At 36.2% G+C, this 22,865-nt stretch overlaps 1 protein-coding gene across 5 annotated transcripts in view; it reads right to left on the reverse strand.

Annotated features, from left to right (window-relative positions):
* The window catches only part of LOC150102559 (echinoderm microtubule-associated protein-like 2), a 373,793-nt gene that overhangs the window by 308,091 nt on the left and 42,837 nt on the right, over nucleotides 1-22,865 (reverse strand). For all 5 annotated transcript variants that reach the window (XM_090399817.1, XM_090399820.1, XM_090399815.1 and 2 more), the window contains exon 3: nucleotides 5,206-5,626. In XM_090399817.1, the coding sequence (XP_090255943.1) occupies nucleotides 5,206-5,626 (421 nt within the window). The remainder of the gene's footprint in view (nucleotides 1-5,205; nucleotides 5,627-22,865) is intronic.

Below are 22,865 nucleotides of genomic sequence, written 5' to 3' on the forward strand. Positions count from 1 at the left end.
AAATAAAGATATTAATTAATAATATTAAATAACAAAATTAATATGAATTAATGAGTTATCCTGATTAGATTTTCCCAGATTTTTGATATAGATATACAGTCATTCCGATTCAGGTTAGGACAATGGAGTAAGGCCTCTACGCTTTCTTTGAATAAACGTTCAAATTTATAACAGGATCTATGTAAGAGGCGAGTTTTTGACCAAAGGATGTTGTGGTTAGTTTCAATCCCATGCTGAGCCAATCCAGATTTTTCAGGTTTGTTGTGATGAATGGAGGATTGATGTTCATGGATTCTTTTTTCAAGAGAACGTCCAGTTTGTCCAAAATAGGAGAGATCACAGTTGCAGGGAATTTGATAAACTCCAGGAAGAGATATAGTTGAGCGTTTGTCTTTAGGAGAAGGAAAATGGGAAGATAATTTGTTAATAGGTGAATACGTAGCTGTTAACTCATATTTCTTCAGAATTCTTGCGATAGGTTCTGAAATCCCGGAGATGTAAGGAATTGGAACTCGACGTATTGAATCTTCGTTGTTTTGTGGTGGATTATAAGAATCGAGAAGATGTTGAGTACTCTTTTCAGAAAAGCCATTGAGTTTCATGTGTTGTTCGAAAGTAGAAAGTTCTTTCTGTAAAAAATTAGAAGTAGAACAATTAGTTTTGGCTCTTCTGATTAGACATTTTATGATTCCTGTTTTTTGACAAGGATCATGGGCTGATTCTTTAAGAATATAACGACCTGTGAACGTCGGTTTCCTGTAAACTGTAGTTGCAAGAGTATTTGAAGGTGACCAGATGAGGAGAACATCTTAAAAAGATAACTAGTTGTTTTCTTCCATTTCCATAGTAAACTTTATACGATGATGTAAGGAATTGATACTGTTTAAAAAAAAGGTAAGGAGTCTTTGTTGTGCGGCCATACAGTAAAGATGTCATCTATATATCTTATCCAAAAGGATGGTTGAAGGAAAATAGATGAGAAGAGGACTTTTTCTAGATGTTCTAAATAAAAGTTAGCTAAAGAAGGAGAGAGGGGGACTTCCCATGCCCGTTCCTTCTACTTGGCTGTAAAATATTTTTGACATAAGAAATATCCAGAGTGTATTAAGAAATCGAATAGTTTTATAATGTCTTCTGGAAAGATATCAGCAAGTAATTTTAAAGTCTCCTTGAGAGGTACATTTGTATATAAAGTTTCTACATCAAAGCTCACCATAAGATATGTAGGTTGCAATGAGACATTTTTTAATTTTTCTAAGAAATCTGAGGAGATTACTTGCTGACATCTTTCCAGAAGACATTATAAATATTCGATTTCGTAATACACTCTGGATATTTCTTATGTCAAAACAAATTTTACAGCCAAGTAGAAGGAACGGGCATGGGAAGTCCCCTCTCTCCTTCTTTAGCTAACTTTTATTTAGAACATCTAGAAAAAGTCCTCTTCTCATCTATTTTCCTTCAACCATCCTTTTGGATAAGATATATAGATGACATCTTTACTGTATGGCCGCACAACAAAGACTCCTTACCTTTTTTTTAAACAGTATCAATTCCTTACATCATCGTATAAAGTTTACTATGGAAATGGAAGAAAACAACTAGTTATCTTTTTAAGATGTTCTCCTCATCTGGTCACCTTCAAATACTCTTACAACTACAGTTTACAGGAAACCAACGTTCACAGGTCGTTATATTCTTAAAGAATCAGCCCATGATCCTTGTCAAAAAACAGGAATCATAAAATGTCTAATCAGAAGAGCCAAAACTAATTGTTCTACTTCTAATTTTTTACAGAAAGAACTTTCTACTATCGAACAACACATGAAACTCAATGGCTTTTCTGAAAAGAGTACTCAACATCTTCTCGATTCTTATAATCCACCACAAAACAACGAAGATTCAATACGTCGAGTTCCAATTCCTTACATCTCCTGGATTTCAGAACCTATCGCAAGAATTCTGAAGAAATATGAGTTAACAGCTACGTATTCACCTATTAACAAATTATCTTCCCATTTTCCTTCTCCTAAAGACAAACGCTCAACTATATCTCTTCCTGGAGTTTATCAAATTCCCTGCAACTGTGATCTCTCCTATTTTGGACAAATTGGACGTTCTCTTGAAAAAAAGAATCCATGAACATCAATCCTCCATTCATCACAACAAACCTGAAAAATCTGGATTGGCTCAGCATGGGATTGAAACTAACCACAACATCCTTTGGTCAAAAACTCGCCTCTTACATAGATCCTGTCATAAATTTGAACGTTTATTCAAAGAAAGCGTAGAGGCCTTATTTCATTGTCCTAACCTGAATCGGAATGACTGTATATTTATATCAAAAATCTGGGAAAGTCTATCAGGATAACTCATTAATTCATATTAATTTTATGTTATTTAATATTATTAATTAATATCTTTATTTCAATCATGTCTCTTCTTAAAAATATTCCCTTTAATACTTAGTGATATAGCATCATGCAGCTTGTTCTATTTTTAAATGATCTATTGTTAGCATTCCACCTTGTATTTTTTTTTAAACTGTTCTTGTAGTGCCACTGAAGATGTTCTGCTATTTCCAGAACGAAATATTTGGTTAATTAAATATCTTTCTTGTGTTTACGTGCATATATTATTCAGTCTTTATGTCACAAGTATCCTTAAAACATCAAATCCCAATTTGTTGTAAATCATGTTGTACCACTTACTTAGAATACTTACAACTGTACCACTTGTGTTTGGATATGAAATAAATTAACAGCAAAACTTCTAAACTCACAAACATTGTAGTTTTCCAGTTCTATTCAAAAGATAAAGTACAATAGAAGTAGGCAGCATATTTAATAATAAAAATAAGCCTTAATTTCAAAACATTTATATCTCAATATAAAATATATAAAATGTGAAAAAAATAAAACCTTTTATACTCTTTTCAATCAAACACTGAAATAATTAGTCTTGGATTATCACTTTTGATGACATTTACTTAGAGGAATCCATATACTGGTATCCTCTTAAACCTTAGTTCATGCAAGAACATTAGCAGCCCTTACAAGTTATCAAAATTCTTATCCAACCTTCTCCATCCCCACATAGGCCATTCAACCTCTTCAATACAAAATTCCACAGAATTTCATGCCAAAATAAAAGATTTTCAACTGCTGAAAACTGACATGCTAATTAGCTTTGGCATCATCTCTCTCTTCACCAATATCCCCTATAAAGAAACTGTAGACCTGTTAAATCAAAAATTTCCGTCGGATATTGCTGAACTTTTCAAATTTGTTATCACTTCCGGTTACTTCACATGGAAAGGAAAAATCTACAAGCAAGAGGAGGGAACGGCAATGGGGTCCCCCTTGTCACCCAACTTGGCAGACCTGTTTATAGAACATCTTGAAAAAAAAATTCTTGCGTTTAAACCCAAACTCTGGCTTCGATATGTCGATGATATCTTCGCAGTCTGGAGTCATTCCGAACAAGAGCTACTTCAGTTTTTAGATAAAATCAACCTTCTTCATCCACGCATCAAATTTACATTAGAAAAAGAATCCCCACTGGGCATCCCCCCTTCCTGAATTTACACATCCAAAGAAAAGAAGATGGTTCCATCTCCACTTCTGTCTATGCAAGCCGACATTTTCAGGTCGCTACATTCACCATACTTCTGCTCACCATCCCTCTCAAAAATTTGGCATCATTAAATCATTGGTAACCAGACCAGAGCACACAGATTTCACTCCTCCAAGGATTCTCTAAAACAAGAATTGGAAATAATCAAAAACGCAGCCACTCTAAGTGGATACAATCTCAAAACAACTCAAAAAAAATTATCAGCAACTTCTCTACATATCAACCTAGACAAGAACAAGCCCATAGGATTCCCATACCTTATATAAAAGGCATCTCCGAACGGCTCTCGAAAATTATGAAGAAATACAATCTTACTGCCACCTACAAACCCATCAACCAGATCCACAACCTGTTACCTTCACCCAAAGACAAACTTTCACCTAAGCTACTACCTGGTGTATACGAGGTTCCATGCTCCTGTAAACTCTCTTATTATGGGCAGACAGGCAGATCAGTTTTTAAATGCATTCCGGAACATCAAGACCATATCCACCTCATCAAACCACAAAAATCAGGCCTCGCTCAACACGGAGTTGAAAACCCAAACCACAAGATCCACTGGCAAAAGACAAAACTCCTACACAGATCTTCATATAAATATGAACGCTTATACAAAGAAAGTGCTGAAGCCCTACTTCACAGACCAAATCTAAACCACAATGATGTTCTTACCATCCCTAAAGTAAGGGAAATTGTCATACAAAATAGTGTAAAAGTAACTTAACTGTAATTTAATTTTAATTTAATTTAATTCAATTTTATCTAATTTAAGTTCAGGCCGCAACACGCCACTGCATGCAAATTTGGATTCCATTGTACGTACGCACCTTATCCTTCGTGTCATTCCTAGTATTGTTCTACTGTACTGATGATGTCCTAAGATACCTAGGACGAAATATTTACGTAATAAAAAACCTACTACTGTGGTTCATGTGTGTGTGTTAATTTTAGTCAGGTATGTCAATGATAATACACAAATACTAAAACACAATTCCTCTCAACAATAATTACGGTATCTCTTTAAAATAAGTAAAATCAATAATAAAACTACAACAAAAAATTTTGACATACTGAACATAATGATATTCTTAAACTGCATGGTATGAATCATGAATTCAAAATAACAATTTTAAAAAAATTAATCTCTCACACACATGCATGCACACATGTATCATTCAAGTTACCCCCTTCAAAAAAATTGGATAACCCAGATAAATGATAATACATACATATATGTATATATTATTTTGAGACCAAAATAACTTTCAGGGATGACTCTGTCACTATTTTCTGCTACTCCATGGAAAATATTCTCTATTCAAAGAATAATAACCAACTTATTTTCTCTTTTACATCTCCCTTTTTCCTCATTTACTCTGCATGTTTTCTCACTCTGTTCTAATAGCTAGCATTCTAAAGTCCTCATATATGTGTGTGTGAATGCGATTGATGATCACATTGTTTTTTCCATAGAAAAAAAAAACCATAAGTTAAATGTATGTATTCACCGTCTATACACTCTTAGCAAAAATTAACATGAATTAGCGAAGAATAAATAAAAATAATTACTTATTTGAAATGTTAATGGAAGATCCAAGTTCTTGGCTGTTTGACCATTTCTTCAATGAGAGAAGATTTGAAGTAGAGGCTGATATATGTTTGTTAGGAGTAAGTGGAAACCTTGAAGACTGTGAACCTCTGACATTTGTTTGGGGTGGTGAAGGAGAAGGAATAGGTGATGAAGAATTTGAACTATGGCCACCTTCACTGTGAAGAGAGTTTGAGGAAGCATACTGAGGCACATGCCTTGTATGTGTGTGTTGATTAGTAGAACCACGGTAGGAAGATATTGAATTAGAATGCACTGCATTCCCACTTGGAGATGACCCTCCTGACAGTCTCTGATTACTAGGTGATGACCGATATGTTACAGTGGATGAAGGAGCAGGTTTTATTGGAAGTGCAATATTATTACTTGTAATAACTGGAGCTGGAAAAGAAAAATAATTATAAAAGCTTGTATATGTGAGTGAGTGAATGTGTGTATGTACACCAGTGCCTTTACACAGGAGAGAGTCCATGGGATTGAGCAACCTTCCTGAAGAAGGGTACAGAGCTTTCTGATGTTAAGATCAGCATGCAAAAAAGATGATCATTGTACTGATTTCTTTTTATTATTTAAGCAATGAGCTGATAAATATATTATCATCTAGCAATATTATCCATTTCAGGCAACTCCTGCATATATACATCACTGGTGTACATAGACAATTTTAATTAGAAAATGGTGAAATTTAATCACTGAGCTAGGCTTATACACTTTCAAATTTCTTATGTTCATAATACAAACATCTTAAACAGTAAAAGTTTATTCAAAACTCAGCAATTAATATTACTGACAACAAACTTTCAAGTGTGGATCAAGTAAAAAGTTATACCCAAAAATGTATTTCTTCCTTCAAATTTATTCCTTAAGAACTTTATATCAAATTTTGTTATTGATATTTACTTGTCTAACTGGACATCTTGCTGAAATATGAAAATAAATTTGATTACTGCATTTTTCTTCCAAAATATTGTGGAGATTTAAATTTCAATTTTCAAATAGGTGAGAACCCATGAAATCTATTATTATTATTTAAAATAAATTTTAAGATAACCCACCCACAAACGGTTGCAAACCTAGTGGATCCTGGGATGGGCTAAGGATAAAATAATCTGGAACCCAGTTCAAGAGACCAAAAATGAAAAATATTTTATGAAAGTATTTAATATTTCAGTCAATCCATTTCAGACTTCAATTAGGCATAATGGTGGTCACACCAAGCAACGAAAATCATCTGCCATCAAAAGACATGCACAAAAAGCCATGCTAAAGTGAACAGACTGAAGAATAAAGATGTACCTCACTGACCAACAAGAGGTTTTCACAAAAGAAAAAAAAGATACGTGAAAGCAATGTTACGAATATATGAGACTAACTTTCCATAATTTTTTCATGATTACGGCATGGAATTTATAAGACAACTGCTTCTTTCCAGTTTTTTAGAATGCACTTCATCAGAAAAATGAGCATTAAAACATACAGTAAATCTAACATACAGTATTCCTTTTAAAAATTATTTAAAATAATTAATGCATTTCTCCATACTTAATAAAACATTGTTCATAAAATTTATTTAAAAATTGAGGTGTAAGTGGAAGAATACATTACAATACCAATTAATGATGGAAGTCATTTAAGTGAAAATTGTCCATCTATTTCATAGCCATTTTCAATACATTACAGGAAGATAACTTAAAAAAAAAAAAAAAAAAAAAAAAAAAAAAAAAAAAAAAAAAATTAAATTGAAAGTGCATGATATATGTGCAGAAAAATAACTCAATCTGCACTAATACATATAAAGAAATAAATTAAAATTGACAATAAAATATTTTTAAATTTAAACATTAATTCCAATTTATGAAACGCATGAATGGTAAGTAAGTATGAATTAGGATAACTTCATAAAATTGAGAAAGTTTAAGGCAATCGTTTTTGTTAAGGTTGGAATTGTGAATATATGATTCACAGCTTTCTTTGTAAATTGGTATTACACTGAATTCTGCATTTTGTAGATAAGGCATGGTTTTATATTCTTGATGTTCTTCAAAACTAATTTGTGCAGAACAACCAGTCTGTCCATAATAACATAAGCTGCAACAGCAGAATATTCTAATTGATTTCTTTATATTTAATAATGCAGATAAAGTTATTCTCCTGCAGTCGATAGTACATATAATATCATGTGGTTTCAGTTTAATTGTTGTTCTCTTTTTTTATTTTTTTGTGGTAATGTCCCTAAAATGCATTGAAAATGGCTATGAAACAGCTGAAAATTCTACAAATAAACAATTTTTATGTGGCTTCTCATTAATTAGTATTATAACTGCTCACAAAAATTATTTGAAAGAGCTATTTGGTGTGAGATTGAAACTAGCAGAACAAAATAAACAGTTGGTTACTGCTATAGACCAGGTGATGGAATAGATGGTGGAGACAGTATGAATAAGCAAATAGAAGAAATGAGTGGAAGGAGGGTAATTATTATAGGAGATTTCAACTATGGTAACAGTGATTGGAAGGAGGAGAGGTCACATGGGAGGAAGGAATTGGATTTAATGCAATTATTAAGGGATAATTATCTGTGACAGCATGTAATGGAAAATACTAGAGGTCAGAGAGTGCTTGACCTAGTAATTGCATCTGAGAATTTGGCTGTAACGAATGTTGCCACCAATTGGTGAGAGTGATCATAGGGTCTTGACTTGGGAGGTGGTTAAAGGTGTGGAATTTACAATTAAGACAGGGTAGATGTGGAATTATCGGACTGGAAAGTATGACAAGCTTAGGAGTTTGATTGGTTCAATGCCATGGCATGTACAACTGCAAGGACTAGAAGTTGACAGTGCATGGGAGGCAGTAAAGAAGTATTTGCATGAAGCAATGGCTGACTGTATACCTAGAGTCAGAATAATAAATCAAGTAGGGGTTAAATGGATGAATAACACCATTAAGCTTGAGCTCCAAAAAAAAAGAAACAACTATGGAGGGAATTTAAGGAGAAGGGTGACCGGCAAGCACATGAACGGTATAAAGCGCAGGCCAGAAGGGTAACGAGTGTGGTAAGAACAGCAAAAAAAGGATTACAAAAGAACATTGGCCATGCAGGCTAAAGAGAATCCTAAACAGTTTTTTCGATACGTTGCAAGTAAAAGGAAAAATGTATATGGCAGAATGATTTTAAAGAATGCCGATGGTAGGGAGGTAACCGAATCAGTTGACATAGTTGAATTACTGAGTGAGCACTTTGCAAGAATATATCATCCAGGTGGTGACATTGCAGGAATGAATGAACCAATAGATTATACTGGAATTGTGGTGAATGAAGTTGAGGTGAGTAGTCTATTACAAAACCTCAATGTCAATACATCTGTGGGATTGGATCGTATACCAGCTCGTGTCATACATGAAGCAGCTAAAGAATTGTCAGTGCCCGTGACCATTTTGTTTAACTTGAGTCTCGGGTCTGGGTTAGTCCCGAGGGGCTGGAAAGAAGGGAAAATAGTTCCACTGCATAAAGGAAATTCCAAGACTGCTGTTGTAAATTACCGACCGATTAGCATATCAGGAATCGTTGTCAAGGTCTTGGAGAAATTAGTCAAGAGAAAAATACAGGATTGGATAGATGAAAATGGGATACTGTATGGGGGACAACATGGTTTTGTGAAGTGTAGATCATGCCTCGGTAACTTGCTCACGTTTTATAAAACAGTGACAGCTGAACTGGATAAGAATAATGGGCTTACAGTGATTCTACTGGACCTTGCTAAGGCCTTTGACAGGATACCACATGGAATTCTAATCAGTAAACTGCAGCATATGGGGATGGATATAGGGTTGGTGAGATGGATAGGAGGGTGGTTGATGGAGAGATACCAGAGAGTGGTTTATTCAGGAGAAGAGTCCAAAAGATGGCTTGTGACTAGTGGTGTGCCACAGGGTTCTGTTCTTGGACCACTACTTTTCAATTTGTTCATTAACGATATAAGAAAGGATCTGAGAGGAAGTGTTCACTTGTTTGCTGATGATGCAAAGTTGGATAGAGCAATAGTGAGTGCACAGGATGTCAAAATTTTGCTTTGGAGGATTGGTCTAAGGAAAATGGATGTCGATTTAATGTGGCAAAGTGTAAGGTTATGCATTTTGGGGTGAAAAGATTAGCAGCAATATATCACGTCGGTGGAACCGTACTCCAGGAAATTGATGAGGCCAGGGATTTGGGAGTGTTGGTGGATAGGGAGTTGAAGTTTAGGGGGAGCACATTGCAAAAGTGGTTAAATCAGCTCATCAAATCACTTGGCTTCTAAAAAATGCTTTAAGCAGAGACAAACAAGTTATTGTTCCTCTGTATTGAGCCTTGATAAGACCCCCCATCTAGACCACTGTGCCCAGATATGGGCACCAGGGTTTCTTCTTGATGGGAAGGAGGTGGAGAGGATCCAGAGACAAGTGACCAAGATGACAGCAGGTCTGTGGAATGAACCTTGTGAGAACAGGTTGAAGATTTGTGGGTTGCAAAAATTGGTTAATAGGCAGAAAAGGGATGATATGATTGAGACATTCAAATTACTGAAGGGTTTCTTTAAGATTAATCCAGAAGATATTTTTGAGAATAGGACTGGTTGTCGGAGGACTAGGGGCCATACATGGAAGCTGGGTAAGAATGTGGTTAGCAGGGGTGTTAGAGCTAGGTTTTTTACTTGGAGAGTGGTGAATGAGTGGAATAAGCTGCCAGTCTGTTGTGGGTGCTATGACTGTGAATAAGTTCAAGGCAAGGTATGATAGATACTGAATTTCGAATAGTTGTTCTTCACATGATGTTAGGGCCTCCCTCGATGAGTCTGTCGACTCCTTGGAGTTGCCCGAAATAATAATAGGTATTAAACATAAAATATTGATACATTTTCAGGAAGTCATAGAATGTATATCTTTCCTTTTAATGCAAAATTGTGGAGTGGTTCATAAATTCCTGACTCAATACAAATGGATATAAAGAATGGGGGGGGATGTATACACACTTTATCATCTCATAATTCTGTAATATTGTTTCTTTTTTCAGATGAAAATGTACAGACTTATATTTGAAAAATGGAAATGTGTACTGAAGTGGTACTGGAAATATGAAAACATACATGAAGTTCAGAGACAACAGACAAATGAATTTTAAACAGAACCTCCAATGCAAATTACAATTTCACATAAATCTGAGATAAAGTTTATGATACCATGCAAAAAGTACACAAGCAACAATCTAGAAGTCCTCAAATGTCTGTGAGCCTCAAGAAATCAAAATTAGTGCATGAGTGCTGCAATAATTCCTATAATCACCAAGGAAATCTATCCAACAAGCTGCTTGTGAAATAGGAAGATTAGTGCATGCACTAAACAAAGATGATCCTGATTATAGGATTGAATTTTGTGAATGGGTTTGGTCAATTTTAACAGAGGACCAAAGTTGAATTGTATAGTCGCCTGTACAATTGTGGTGTGATTATCAAGGGTTTGATTGCACCATTCTTTTTTGAACCAAAAGTTACTGATCTCTTGTATCTCAATATGCTTCAAAGATCGGTTGTGCCAAAAATTCTTCAGATATTTGAGGATGAGGAAGATTTTTTTATTTCCAACAAAATGGAGCTTCTTCCTCAGCTCCTCCCTTTTCTATATGGGATTGGCTGTTTCTGATGAGTCTTCTCCACTGTTTCTACTGTAGACTGCATCTTTGTCCAGATTTTTCTCCTTCAGATTTTCCTCTACATTATCTTTCCACCTCTTTTTCCTCCTTGTATTTCCATCATACAAATTATCGAAACAACTACTGTGTTAGAGTAAAAACTTTAGTTTAATATAAACCAAAATAAGCACTCAACGTTTCGACCTTCACATTAAGGTCATCATCTGGATTATACATATATATATACAAAGAAATAAGCTGTGCTACAATCTACATGGCATGCTAAAGTTACTGACCAACCTTTATAAATACAACTTTACAAATACAAGTTTACAAAAAGGAAAAAAAAAATTAATAAAAATAAAAAAATTACCAATATAAGTATACATATAAATTACAGCCAATGCATGGATAGTGGCCAATAAAAGCTGAAAAACTGCTTAGAGTCCTAAAGTCAGGGTTTGCTGGAAACTAAGTGGGCTGAATGTGTGCCATCCAAATTCTTGGAATCTTTATGCCACTATTATTGTTAAAGATGGTGGTGGTTAATCAAAATTTCACAGGCTTCTTTAAATTTCCATTCATACCAGGTTTTTGTGTGATATAATGAACCAGTACTTTTCCAATCAATTTGGTGTAGGGTGTTAAGAGCATGATCTGAGAGGCCTGCTTCACCAAAATTGTTAAATTTAATGTGTCGTTTGTGCTCTTTTTTTATGGATAGGGATCGTACATCCAGTTTCCCCCAATACAAGATAAGTTACAAGTGCAAAAGATGCAATAAACTCCAGGATGTGCCAATGGGAGGAAATGTTCTTTATAGGAGTCGAATATGTTTTTTTAATTTTAAAGGTGGTTTAAAAGTGGCATTAAGATTATAATGGTGTAGGATTCTATTAATTTTTTTCTAATAACCCTTTAATGTATGGGATAGTTATGGTTTTACTGTAATCTATATTATTTTTTGATGAAGTTTTATGAAGAACTTTATTAATATTATTTTTGCTATAGCCATTATTTATAAATGTATTGCTACATTTATAAAAATACATTTATTCATGTATAAATATTTATACATTTATAAATAGTAATTTTGCTATAGCCATTATTTATAAATGTATTGCTACATTTATATCTATACTTATATAAGTTTTTTATTTATTTATTAATTTTTTCCTTTTTGTAAACTTGTTGCTCTCCAGCTTAATTTAATTTTGTAACCTAATAGATGATGATGATGATAATAATAATGACTATAGCTATGAAGTAATAAGGTTTTTTTCCCACCAGAGGTCAGGCCAATAGTTGTAATGGTTCGTCAGTAACTTCAGCATGCCATGTAGATTGTAGTGCAGCTTATTTCTTTGTATATATGTATATACTTCAGATGATGACCTTAATGTGAAGGTCGAAACATCAAGTGTTTATTTTGATTTATATTCAACTAAAGTTTTTACTCTAACACAGTAGTTGTTTCCATAATTTGCATGATGTATTCCGATCACCGTGTAAGCATGAAGGAAAGGATTATGATACTTTGTCCATCATATTTTTCATTTTGCCTCATTACATGTCCATACCATCTTAATCATGCTTCTTGTATTTTGTTTGTAATTGCAGTCACCTAAACAGTACCTCTGATGTCTTCATTCCTCACCTGGTCTTTCCTTTGTACTCCACACAGCCATCGAAACATCCTCATTTCTGAAGTACTAATCTTGCTTTCATTGGAGTTCTTCATAGGTAGTGTCTCCAATCCATATAACATTGTAGGTCTCACTACCATTCTGTATATTTTTCCTTTCAATTTCACTGGAACTTTTCTATCACACAAAATTGCTGACATTTCTTTCCGATTCTTCCATTCCTGCCTAAATTCTGTTATTGACTTCCCTGTCCACTTCACCTTTACTATCCACTACTGAACCTCCATATATTTGAATTTATCTACTTTCTTGATGACCTCTCCATTGAGCACCACATCTTCCTGAGTGTCGACATTTTAACCACACAGATATTCAGATTTTCTTCTGCAAATCCTCAGTCCTCTTTCTTCTAATACTCTGTTCAATCTTATCAGCTTTTGTTTCATTTCCTCTCTTGTTTTTGCACACAGCACAATATCATCTGCATATAGGATGCTCTTGTTTTAGCAATATGCTAGCCTTTTATAATAAAGTTTCAAGAACATTAGATGAGGGAAAGGCATATACTGCAATTTTCTTAGACTTGGCGAAGGCATTTGACAGGGTGCCACATGATAAGCTGATATTTAAGTTGCAGCACATGGGTCTGGATGTCAGATTGGTCAACTGGATTCAGGATTGGCTGTCTGATAGGTATCTGAGAGTTGTGTATGGTGGAGCAGTTTCCAGGAGGCAGAGGGTTACAAGTGGGGTCCCATAGGGGTCAGTACTAGGACCTATATTGTTTAACCTTTATATCAATGACATAGCCAGTGGATTGCAGGGGGATATTCAGTTGTTTGCAGATGATGCGAAGCTGGGAAGGATTATTAGTAATAGTGCAGATGTGGTAGCCCTGCAAGAGGATTTAAATAAGCTAGATAGATGGGCAAATGAATGGGGTGTCAGTTTAATGCAGCAAAATGTAAGGTCTTGAGGTTTGGGAAACATCGATGGGATGCTGCATACTCTATGGGAGGAGTTATACTGGAGGAAGTAGGGGAGACAAGAGATCTGGGGTTGATGATTGATAGAAACCTGAAGTTTAGGAGACATATTGCAAAGGTGGTGAAGGTAAAACAGAGGATTGCTGCTATTATGAGAAGGACACTGACCTGCAGAGATAAGAGGGTTATCATTCCGTTGTATAAGTCTCTGATCAGACCACACTCGGACTATTGTTCTCAGATTTGGTCCCCAGGATTTGAAGGGGATAAATTAACTGTGGAAAGGATACAAAGACGGATGACAAAGATGGTTTCAGGACTGTACAAGGATAGTTATGAGGATCGGCTGAGAGAATGTGGACTGCAGAGTTTGGTGGATAGAAGAAGGAGAGGTGATATGATTGAGACTTTTAAACTGTTGAGAGGTGGTTACAGGGTTGACACTGGGGAGTTCTTTCGCTTGGTTGAACAATGGGAAAGAGTGATGACAAGAAGCCATCCCTGGAAGTTACGAAAGGAAACTGTGAGCAAGAGGGTAAGGAGTGGTTTCTTTGTGTGGAGGGTGGTTGAGCCATGGAATGCATTGTCTGATGGAGTGGTGGGAGCGAGAACGGTCAGTGAGTTTAAGGAGTGGTATGATAGACTTTGTGTTTCTCAGGGGGGCCTCCCCTCGATGAGTCTTGACAGACTTTATGTCTTAGGAAGGATCTCCCTCGATGAGTCTTTTGACTCCTTGGAGGCCTGAATAATAATAATAATAATAATATAGCATACTCCAAGGTGCTCTCTCTCTCTTACTTCCTCTGTCTAAGTATCTATTACTGCATTAAAGAGAAAAAGACTGAGTGCCGATCCCTGATGTAAACCAACACTCAAAACTCTGTTATTCCAAAACAGCTCCTAACTGTTGCTTGCACATTTCCAACAAAATAGAGCACCTTCCCATTTTCATCATGATGTCATTACTTATCTTGATGAAACTTTTCCGAACATATGGAATGGACAAAGAGACAGTGCTGAGTACCCTACACATTCACCTGATCTAACACCACTGGATCATTGCTTACATGTATACCTCAAAGACAAAGTTTATGCCATGAAATCCACAACTTTATAGTTATGGCAAGAAATCGAAGGGAATTGTTGCACAATTACAAAAGTTATGTTAATTGGTGTTTGCAGATCAGATTCTTCCTGATGTTAGCAATGCCGCGATGAGAATGGAGCACATTTCGTGCAACTGAGATAAAGCATCATTTAAACTAAATTAAAGATGGCAAGAAATTATATTCTGGTTTAATCCTTTATCTAAGTGTAAGCAACAGACTTTTCCAGTGAAGTATCTTCATGACTATACTACTTGTATAGAGAGGATAGTGACTTCACATTAATTATTAATTACTTTAGTACCCATAATGCAAAGTACACATCTTTTCAGGTGTGTATACGAGGTGTGGCTATTAAATAACGAGACTGGTTGCAAAAATGTGGTTTATTATTACAATTGTACAACTTAATCCTTATCCCCTTCAACATACTCCCTTCCTCTATCTATACACCATTACATACGAATTTTCCATTGTTGGAAGCAGTGCTGCAAGTCATCAGGTGTTATCTGCTTCAATAGCACTGCTGTTTCCTCCTTTACCTCATCCACTGACTGAAAATGACAGTGCCCTTTAATACGGATTTCAACTTTGGAAAAAAGTAAAAGTCGCATGGAGCTAAGTCCGGTGAGTAAGGGATAGTCCATCACTGGGATCTTCTTATTAGCCAGATACTGTTTTACAGATAGTGCACTGTGGGCTGGAGCATTGTCCTGACAGATAATCCAAGAATTCTTCCACAGATCGGGTCTCTTCTTCCTCATTTGTTCTCTCAGCTTGGCCAGAACCTCAAGGTAATAATGTTGGCTAACTCTCTGATCCTCTGGTACCCATTCAATTGATATATAAAAAAAAAAAAAAAAAAAAACAGCATTGCCTTCAGTTTTGACTTGCTCATTCTTGTTTTTTCATTCTTGGTGACGTGGGAGTTTTCCAGTGCACTGATTGTCTCTTTGTTTCTGGATTATACTGGAAAATCCACATCTCATCACATGTGATGATCTCCTGCAAATCCGGCTCTGCTGTCAGCCATTCCATGATGTCAGTGCAAATTTGTTTCCGGACATCTTTCTGCTCCTGACACAAGTTTTTGGGAACCATTTTGGTGCAGCCTTTGTTGATGTTCAATTGCTCATGCAAAATTTGTCGTACAGTCTCCTTATCAATGTGCTCCATGTCTGCTATCATCTGAATGCTTAATCGGCGATTGTTGTGGACAATTCCATTAATTTCCACAACGTTTTGTTCGGTTCCTGCCATGACAGGGCAATCCGACGTTCGTCACCTTTAACATTTTCTCGACCCTCAGCAAAGCGGTTGTGCCATTCAAACATTCATGCACGTGACATTACATTATCGCCGTACACTTTCTGCAACAGTTTCAAACACTCGGTCGGCAATTTCTTCAATTTCACAAGGAATTTGAGATTAATGCATTGCTCGAGTTTAACGTTAGACATTATTCTGGCAAAGCGACTTCATACGTTTCTTTTAAAACTGCCTACAAACTAAGTACAAGCGACAGCGAACAATGCTCATCTCTCAACTGCTTCTAGAACCTTCAAGGTCATTCACGGTGCAAGCGCATCCCATTGCTACGAGTACACAATTCACAGCACACATCGTAATACCATGGGAAGAGCATTATACACACCTAGAGTTGAAATAACGCAGAAGTCATATTTGCCATATATAAGTAGCAAAATGGTATAGCATTTTATTAAAATACTCTGGATTAGAGCTAGTTGCTGAAAGGTTTTTTCACTTGTTATAAATTAAATTAAAGACGCCAAGATATATTCTTGTTTAATCCTTAGTATCTCTTCTGGGTCTGGCTCCCACTCATGAGATTTTAATAAAACTCTCAAAACCAGTCTGGGTTGGCCATTCCCATAATGCATAGCATTATACACACTCAAAAAGGATGTGACACTAACTCAATCTAAAAAAAAAAAAAAAAGAACAGGAGGTAAACCATATAATGATTAATCTCCACTATGACTAAGCCTATACACATACCACAAATTTACAGCAGGCATATAGGATGGCTGGTGCAAATTCATTCAGCTTATCTTCTCCTTATTCATGCTCTCACATTTCTTTATTTCTTTCATACATATTTATATAAAGATACATAACTACCAAAATGTTAGATTTGTATTATGGGAATTAATGTGAAGTCACCAGCCTCTATATACAAACAGCCTAATTGTGAAGATACTTCACAAAGTTTGTTTTTCTTACACATGGATGAAGGATTATATAAGAATACAATTTCTTAGCATTTTTTTAATTTATAACCAAGTAAAAAAAAAAAAAAACCTTTCAGCATCATTTAAACAGCAAATACTTAACTTTTATACCTAATCTTCAGTGTAATAACATTTATTCTTAATTATAAAATTATTAAATTTAAGAAAATAAACATAGTAGTTATTAACAACCAAAGTACAGGGTGATCGAAATTAAAGTATCCCCATTTAAGAAAGTGTGGAGAGCGACCCAGTGATCCATATGCATGCTGCGAAACTTTACAGGAATACATTGTGCATCATGCAGAAGTGATATTCCAAAATTCATTACCAGGGGTGTTGTATGATGTACCGAATGTAGATGAAGTAATCTTCTGTGTGTGTGTGTGTGAGAGAGAGAGAGAGAGAAAAGTGACATAAGCATAAATAACACATTTTATTCACTTCCATTATGCACTCAAGGGCTGTACAGTTCAATGTGCTTCCCAGTATGCTATAAACTGCATTCAATGTATTCAATGGCAGAAAGCAGCTGGTTGGGACTGACATTGTGTATGCTGCATTATACTGTCTTTCAGCACTGGCAAGTTATCAGGATGATCCCAATAAATCCTGTCTTTGGGAAATCCCCAAAGCCAGAAGTCACAGGGGTGTCAAGATCAGGTGAATGAGGCAGTGAAACGGGAAATGCACGGCTGATCACTCTGGCTTTCATGAAATTTCTTAAATAATCTCCTGTACAGACTGATGATGTGTGCAGGGACCCCATCCTGCATGAAAATAACCGAATCCATGCACAGGTGCTGCTGTAGCACAACAAAATTGTGTATCATTACAACCTGGTTGGCCAAGTGATTAGCATATCCACTCTGCAGCAAAAAGGCTGTAGATTCGAATCCCATCATGGGCATGGATGTTTGTGATTGTCTGTGAAAATACTAGTGGTGGTGGCTGGCAGTAGATGCCGTTGGTGTAGTTGCGGTTCATTGTAGTTGGTGGACTGAGTGGTGGAGCAGAGCTATAGAGTAGGTGCCGCCCCTTGACAAGTCTTTGGCCTTCCTGGAGGTGTCACGTAATAATAATAATAATATCGCGATACCTCTCAGCAGTAACTGAGTCACAGGACCCACTGGTGAATGTCCTCAAAAAAAAGAATGGCCCAATGATAAACGAAGCTGTAAACCCACACCAGACAGTAACTTTAGGTGAATGCTAAGGAATTTGCTGGATTTCATGAGGATTTTGTGTAGCCTATACCTGCAATTGTGAGTATTCACAGCTCTATTCAAGTGAAAGTGAGCCTCATCTCTCCACAAAATCATCCACGGCCACACAGCATCCAACTCCACTCAAGCAAGAAATGTTAAAGCAAATGTCAGTTGACTTTTTAAGTCAGTTGTGTGTAAGGCACATTCATGTGTCTTGACACAGCACATGCACTTCAGGAACCAATGCTGTTATTCATGGCCTGATCCACAACAGCAGTAGAAACTTCATTCACTTGTTATGAACTGATTGGTTTGCGACCACTGCCAGGTCTAACTCCCAACAATCATGTTTCTTCAAAATGACAAATCATTCATCACAGAGCACATGGAAATAGTGGACCTCTTTACCATTTGTTCAGGTGACGAAATTCATGGAGTGCAGCAACAGCATTGCAACTGATTAGGTAGTATAGCTTCACGAGCAAGCATGTGGGGCACAAGGCTAGTGCCATCACAGTGGAAGATATTAATTATTTATTTAGCATATGGCTCACACATGAAAAGTTACATTAATCCTTAATATATATGGACATAGTAATAGACATATGTACAATAATAAGACATAATACAGTCATAAAAGAGACACTCAAGAATCAAGAACAGGCTACAGACATAATACAGTCTGTAGGTTGATTGTCTGAATGTCTAGGTTGATTATCCAGTCAACTGCACTTGGTGTAGCATGGATGAAGTCTGACAGGTTTCCAATGTATGCACATTGGACACATTCTGCTGTAATATGATTAATTGTCTGGCAGGGTGATCCACAGTCGCACCTGGGTGAGGCAATCATGCCCCATTTGTAAAGGTGGTCTGCACATCTACCATGGTTAGTGCAGATTCAGTTAAGGGCAGACCAAGTTTTCCGAGGTAGGTCAAAACCTGAAGGTATCTGTGTAGGGGTCCACTAATTCATGGAAGATCCCTGTTGAAGTGTTACACCAGGACTCTTTCCACTTCTCCTTCATGTTGAAACTTGTCTCTGCAAGATATTTTGCTGTTAAGATTGGAGGGTGCCTTGACTTTAGCCTGTGTATTTCTAGGGGTGGGATGCCTTCATGGATTGGAAGATTTTGGATTTCCATAATTTTGCTGTGTTCATGTAAAAGAAAGTTGGATCTGCGGATATGTGTGGAGGCGGGATGTTGCTTAGCACTGGGAGCCAGTAGGTTGGGGTTTTACAGTTCCAGAAATAAGGCCCATAGTGGTGTTAAGCTGGGCATTGACCAAATACACATGGGTGCTGTTCAGCCATACGGGTGAGTAGTATTCAGCTGTAGAGTAAACGAGGCCGAGAGAAGTGCAACGAAGCGTTGTTGTTGCTGAGGCACCCCAAGTTGTTCCACATAGTTTTTGCAGTATATTGTTTCTTGTTTTTAGCTTGGATGCTGTGTTAATGAGATGTGGTTTAAAAGACAGTGTTCTATCTAGAGTGATGCCCAGATATTTCGGGAATCTGTTATAGCATAGCAGTTTGTGGTTGAAGTATATCATGAGTTCTTTGTTAGCCTGGTTATTGTTCAGGTGGAAGCATGAAACTTCTGTTTTGCTAGAATTTGGGCGTAATCTCCATTTGCTGAAGTATTCATCTAGGACTGCAAGGTCATTTGTTAGTGTATCTTCCATTGTAGTAAAATTGGTGTGTCTGGTGGCTAGAGCAATGTCATCAGTGTAGCAAAACTTCTTGGAAGCTGTATTAGGCAAATCTGCGATGTATAAGTTAAAAAGGAGGGGAGCCAGAACTGATCCTTGTGGTAGTTCTGGCATCACAGTGGAAGGTATTAATAATCAGAATGAAGGAGAAAAATCCTGTAGCCATCTTTTTAAATCCACCTGGTATCTGCCGAGTTGCATGATATGTAAATTCCATCATGCATTTGGTGTTTAACCCCCCCCATGGTGAATTGTGGAAGTACTTTTTTTTTTCCCTCAGATATTGTTTCCGCATAATGCACACTGTATCCTGCAACATTTCGCAGCGTTTAGATCACTGGATGGTGCTCCACAAGACCTTAAACAGGGATAGTTTAATTTTGATCACCCTGTATGTATACATTTTTTTAGGACATCTGTATATCTAATACTGCTTTAGAGGGATAATAAAGTCAGACACTTTTTAGTAATGTTGAGTCTGAATTCAGACTTATAAAAGTTTCTACCTATCCACGTTTAGTGATGCAGTGACTTCATAAATATGTTCTTGGCAGTGAAGGAATATAATTTTTGTATACTACCTTTGCATGGATATCAGATTTTGCAGCATTGTACCAGAAGTAGCACTGCACCTTATCTCGAGGAGTAGCCATTTTGCATAACTTAGAAATAAAATGTCAATGCAAGAAGAATTACTGCTTTAATCATTGGCAGGAAACTTACTCTTTCTTTTGCATCGGTATTTGATTTGTTGCTACTTCTGAAATAGCTGTGAGGATGTGCATTTGAATTATCTAAGTCTTTATTTATTTTTTTCATGTGAATCCTATTCACAAAAAGTTGTAGACCTATAGTGCATAGTACCATGGGTAGGCTAAGGGTTTAATAATCTAGAAACCCGGCACAAGACCAAAGATGCTTTGGGTCTTCAATGAGTAGGGTGGTGGTCTCACACTGGAAAATGAAATCCATTCACCACCCAAAGACAAACAAACATTCATGTTCATAATAGGAATCAAATTCTTGACTTACTGGTTGAAGAGTGGAAGCATAAGCCACTTTCACTGGTCTTGTGCTATGTTCAAATTCTGACCACAGCATAAAGAACTTTCTTAAGAATTTTCAAATGAAGTTCAGTTAGATGTTCTCATAAAAAAGGTTGCAAGATTTTTTTTTCCCCATGGAAACTCAGGTTTTTCATCCTAAAAGTGAAGGAGTTACTCAACCTTGTGGAGTTCTTGATATTATCAAGGGTGAGGGGGAAGTGAAGTATGGTCTTTCTTGTGTTAAATAAGCAAGGATTGTGTTTTGTGGCATTGGTGTAACCTCAACAGATTGAAATATGGCAAGGAGATCAATATACAAAGCAATGATTACAGAGATCAATCATATAACTTGAGATATATAAGCACTGCACAATTTGTCAAATGAAAAAGAGGAATGGAGAGCACCATCAGCAGCAAAACTATGGATGTAATCTGAAGTTAGTGATAGGGGAACATTTATAAACAGGAGAAAAAAAAAACATAGGTGAAAATACAGAGCCCTGAGATATTCCAGCATTGGTAAGCAAATCAAAAGAAATGAAGCCTTCTATGATGACATGCAGCAAATAAGTAGAAAAGAAATTAGTAATCCAGTTGCAAAGGATGTACAGTACACAATATGATGGTAGTTTGATAAGTATGCCTTTGTGCCAGACCCAATCAAATGACTTGAAAACAGTTCTAGAACAACCCCCACAGTTTTCACTACACTTTTCCATAGCTTGTTTCCAGTGATGGGTTATGTTGGCAAGATCTAATGTGAATTGAGAGTGATGGTGGTCACTGATTAACTTGTAGACTTCTACTAGATAGTGAAGGATGACTTTTGGTTAACGATTTTCTCCATTACTTTCAATGAAACTAAAATGAGCACAATGAAACACAAAAAAATTTATAATTTTTTAATTTATACTATAAATTAAAGATACTTTATAGTATCTTTAATTTATAGTATAACCAAGTGGAAAAACTTCCAACAACTTTCTCTAATCCAGAGTATTTTAATAATAAGGTGCGACACCTTTCGGCTACTCGTATATGAAAATATGACTTCTGCATTACTTCAACTTTAGTATCACCTCTGGGTCTGGCTCCCACTGATGAGACCACAATAAAGGTCGAAACTGGTCTGGGTAGTGACCCTTCCCATAATGCATAACATTATACATGTCTGCAAGGATATATGCTTTGCATTATGGACACTAAGGCAAGCAATGTGAAGTCATTAGCTTCTATATACGAGTTGCCTCAGTCCTGAACATAATTCAGGTGCAAACTTTGTTTGCTTACACTTGGATAAAGGATTAAACCAAGTACACAATTTCTTCGTATCTTTAATTTATACTTCTCTCCATTATTCACTTGTAAAAAATATTTAGTTTGATTTCATTATAGTTAGCTCTGTGCACTAATCTTACATTTCCCCCATTCAAAATATCTGCATTGACAACAGATTATTGGATAGTCCAGTCCACAACAGTGTTCAGTACAATAGATAGTATAGAAGATAAATTGTACTTGGTGTCCTAATGTAGATAGACAACTACAAGTTATTTCATAGTCGGCAGTTGTGTTAAGTGACCATACTAGTAAAAATCAGTCTTCTTTGTTTCAAACATGGATGAACTAAAGCTATCTGCCAGTATTTTATGCATGCCAACTGCAGTGTTCTAATGGCAGTGGCCAATTTTGTCTGGTTTGTGGGATGAAAAACTATCACTTTCTTATGAGATGGGTAACTCATCTTTGGATGGAATGTCCTTATACAGGTTCCTTTCATCCTAGGTAGAATTCAAACCCTGATCTTCCAAATCAAAGTATAAATATCAGAACATCCTCACAACAGTGCTAAGAGGGGATGATTCATCTTTTACATACTGCACATTAATAACAAGAAGCTCTTTTCAAAGTTCTTCAATTTTAATATCCTGCTGTAAGTTAAGCCATTTCCTCCCAAATTCTCCTCAGAACCCTCATCTGTGTTCAGTTTTATTT

This window comes from Typopeltis vanoorti, chromosome 10 (assembly GCF_054136105.1).
Source record: "Typopeltis vanoorti isolate ZY-2024b chromosome 10, IOZ_Tvanoo_1.0, whole genome shotgun sequence".
Lineage (NCBI taxonomy): Eukaryota > Metazoa > Arthropoda > Arachnida > Uropygi > Thelyphonidae > Typopeltis > Typopeltis vanoorti.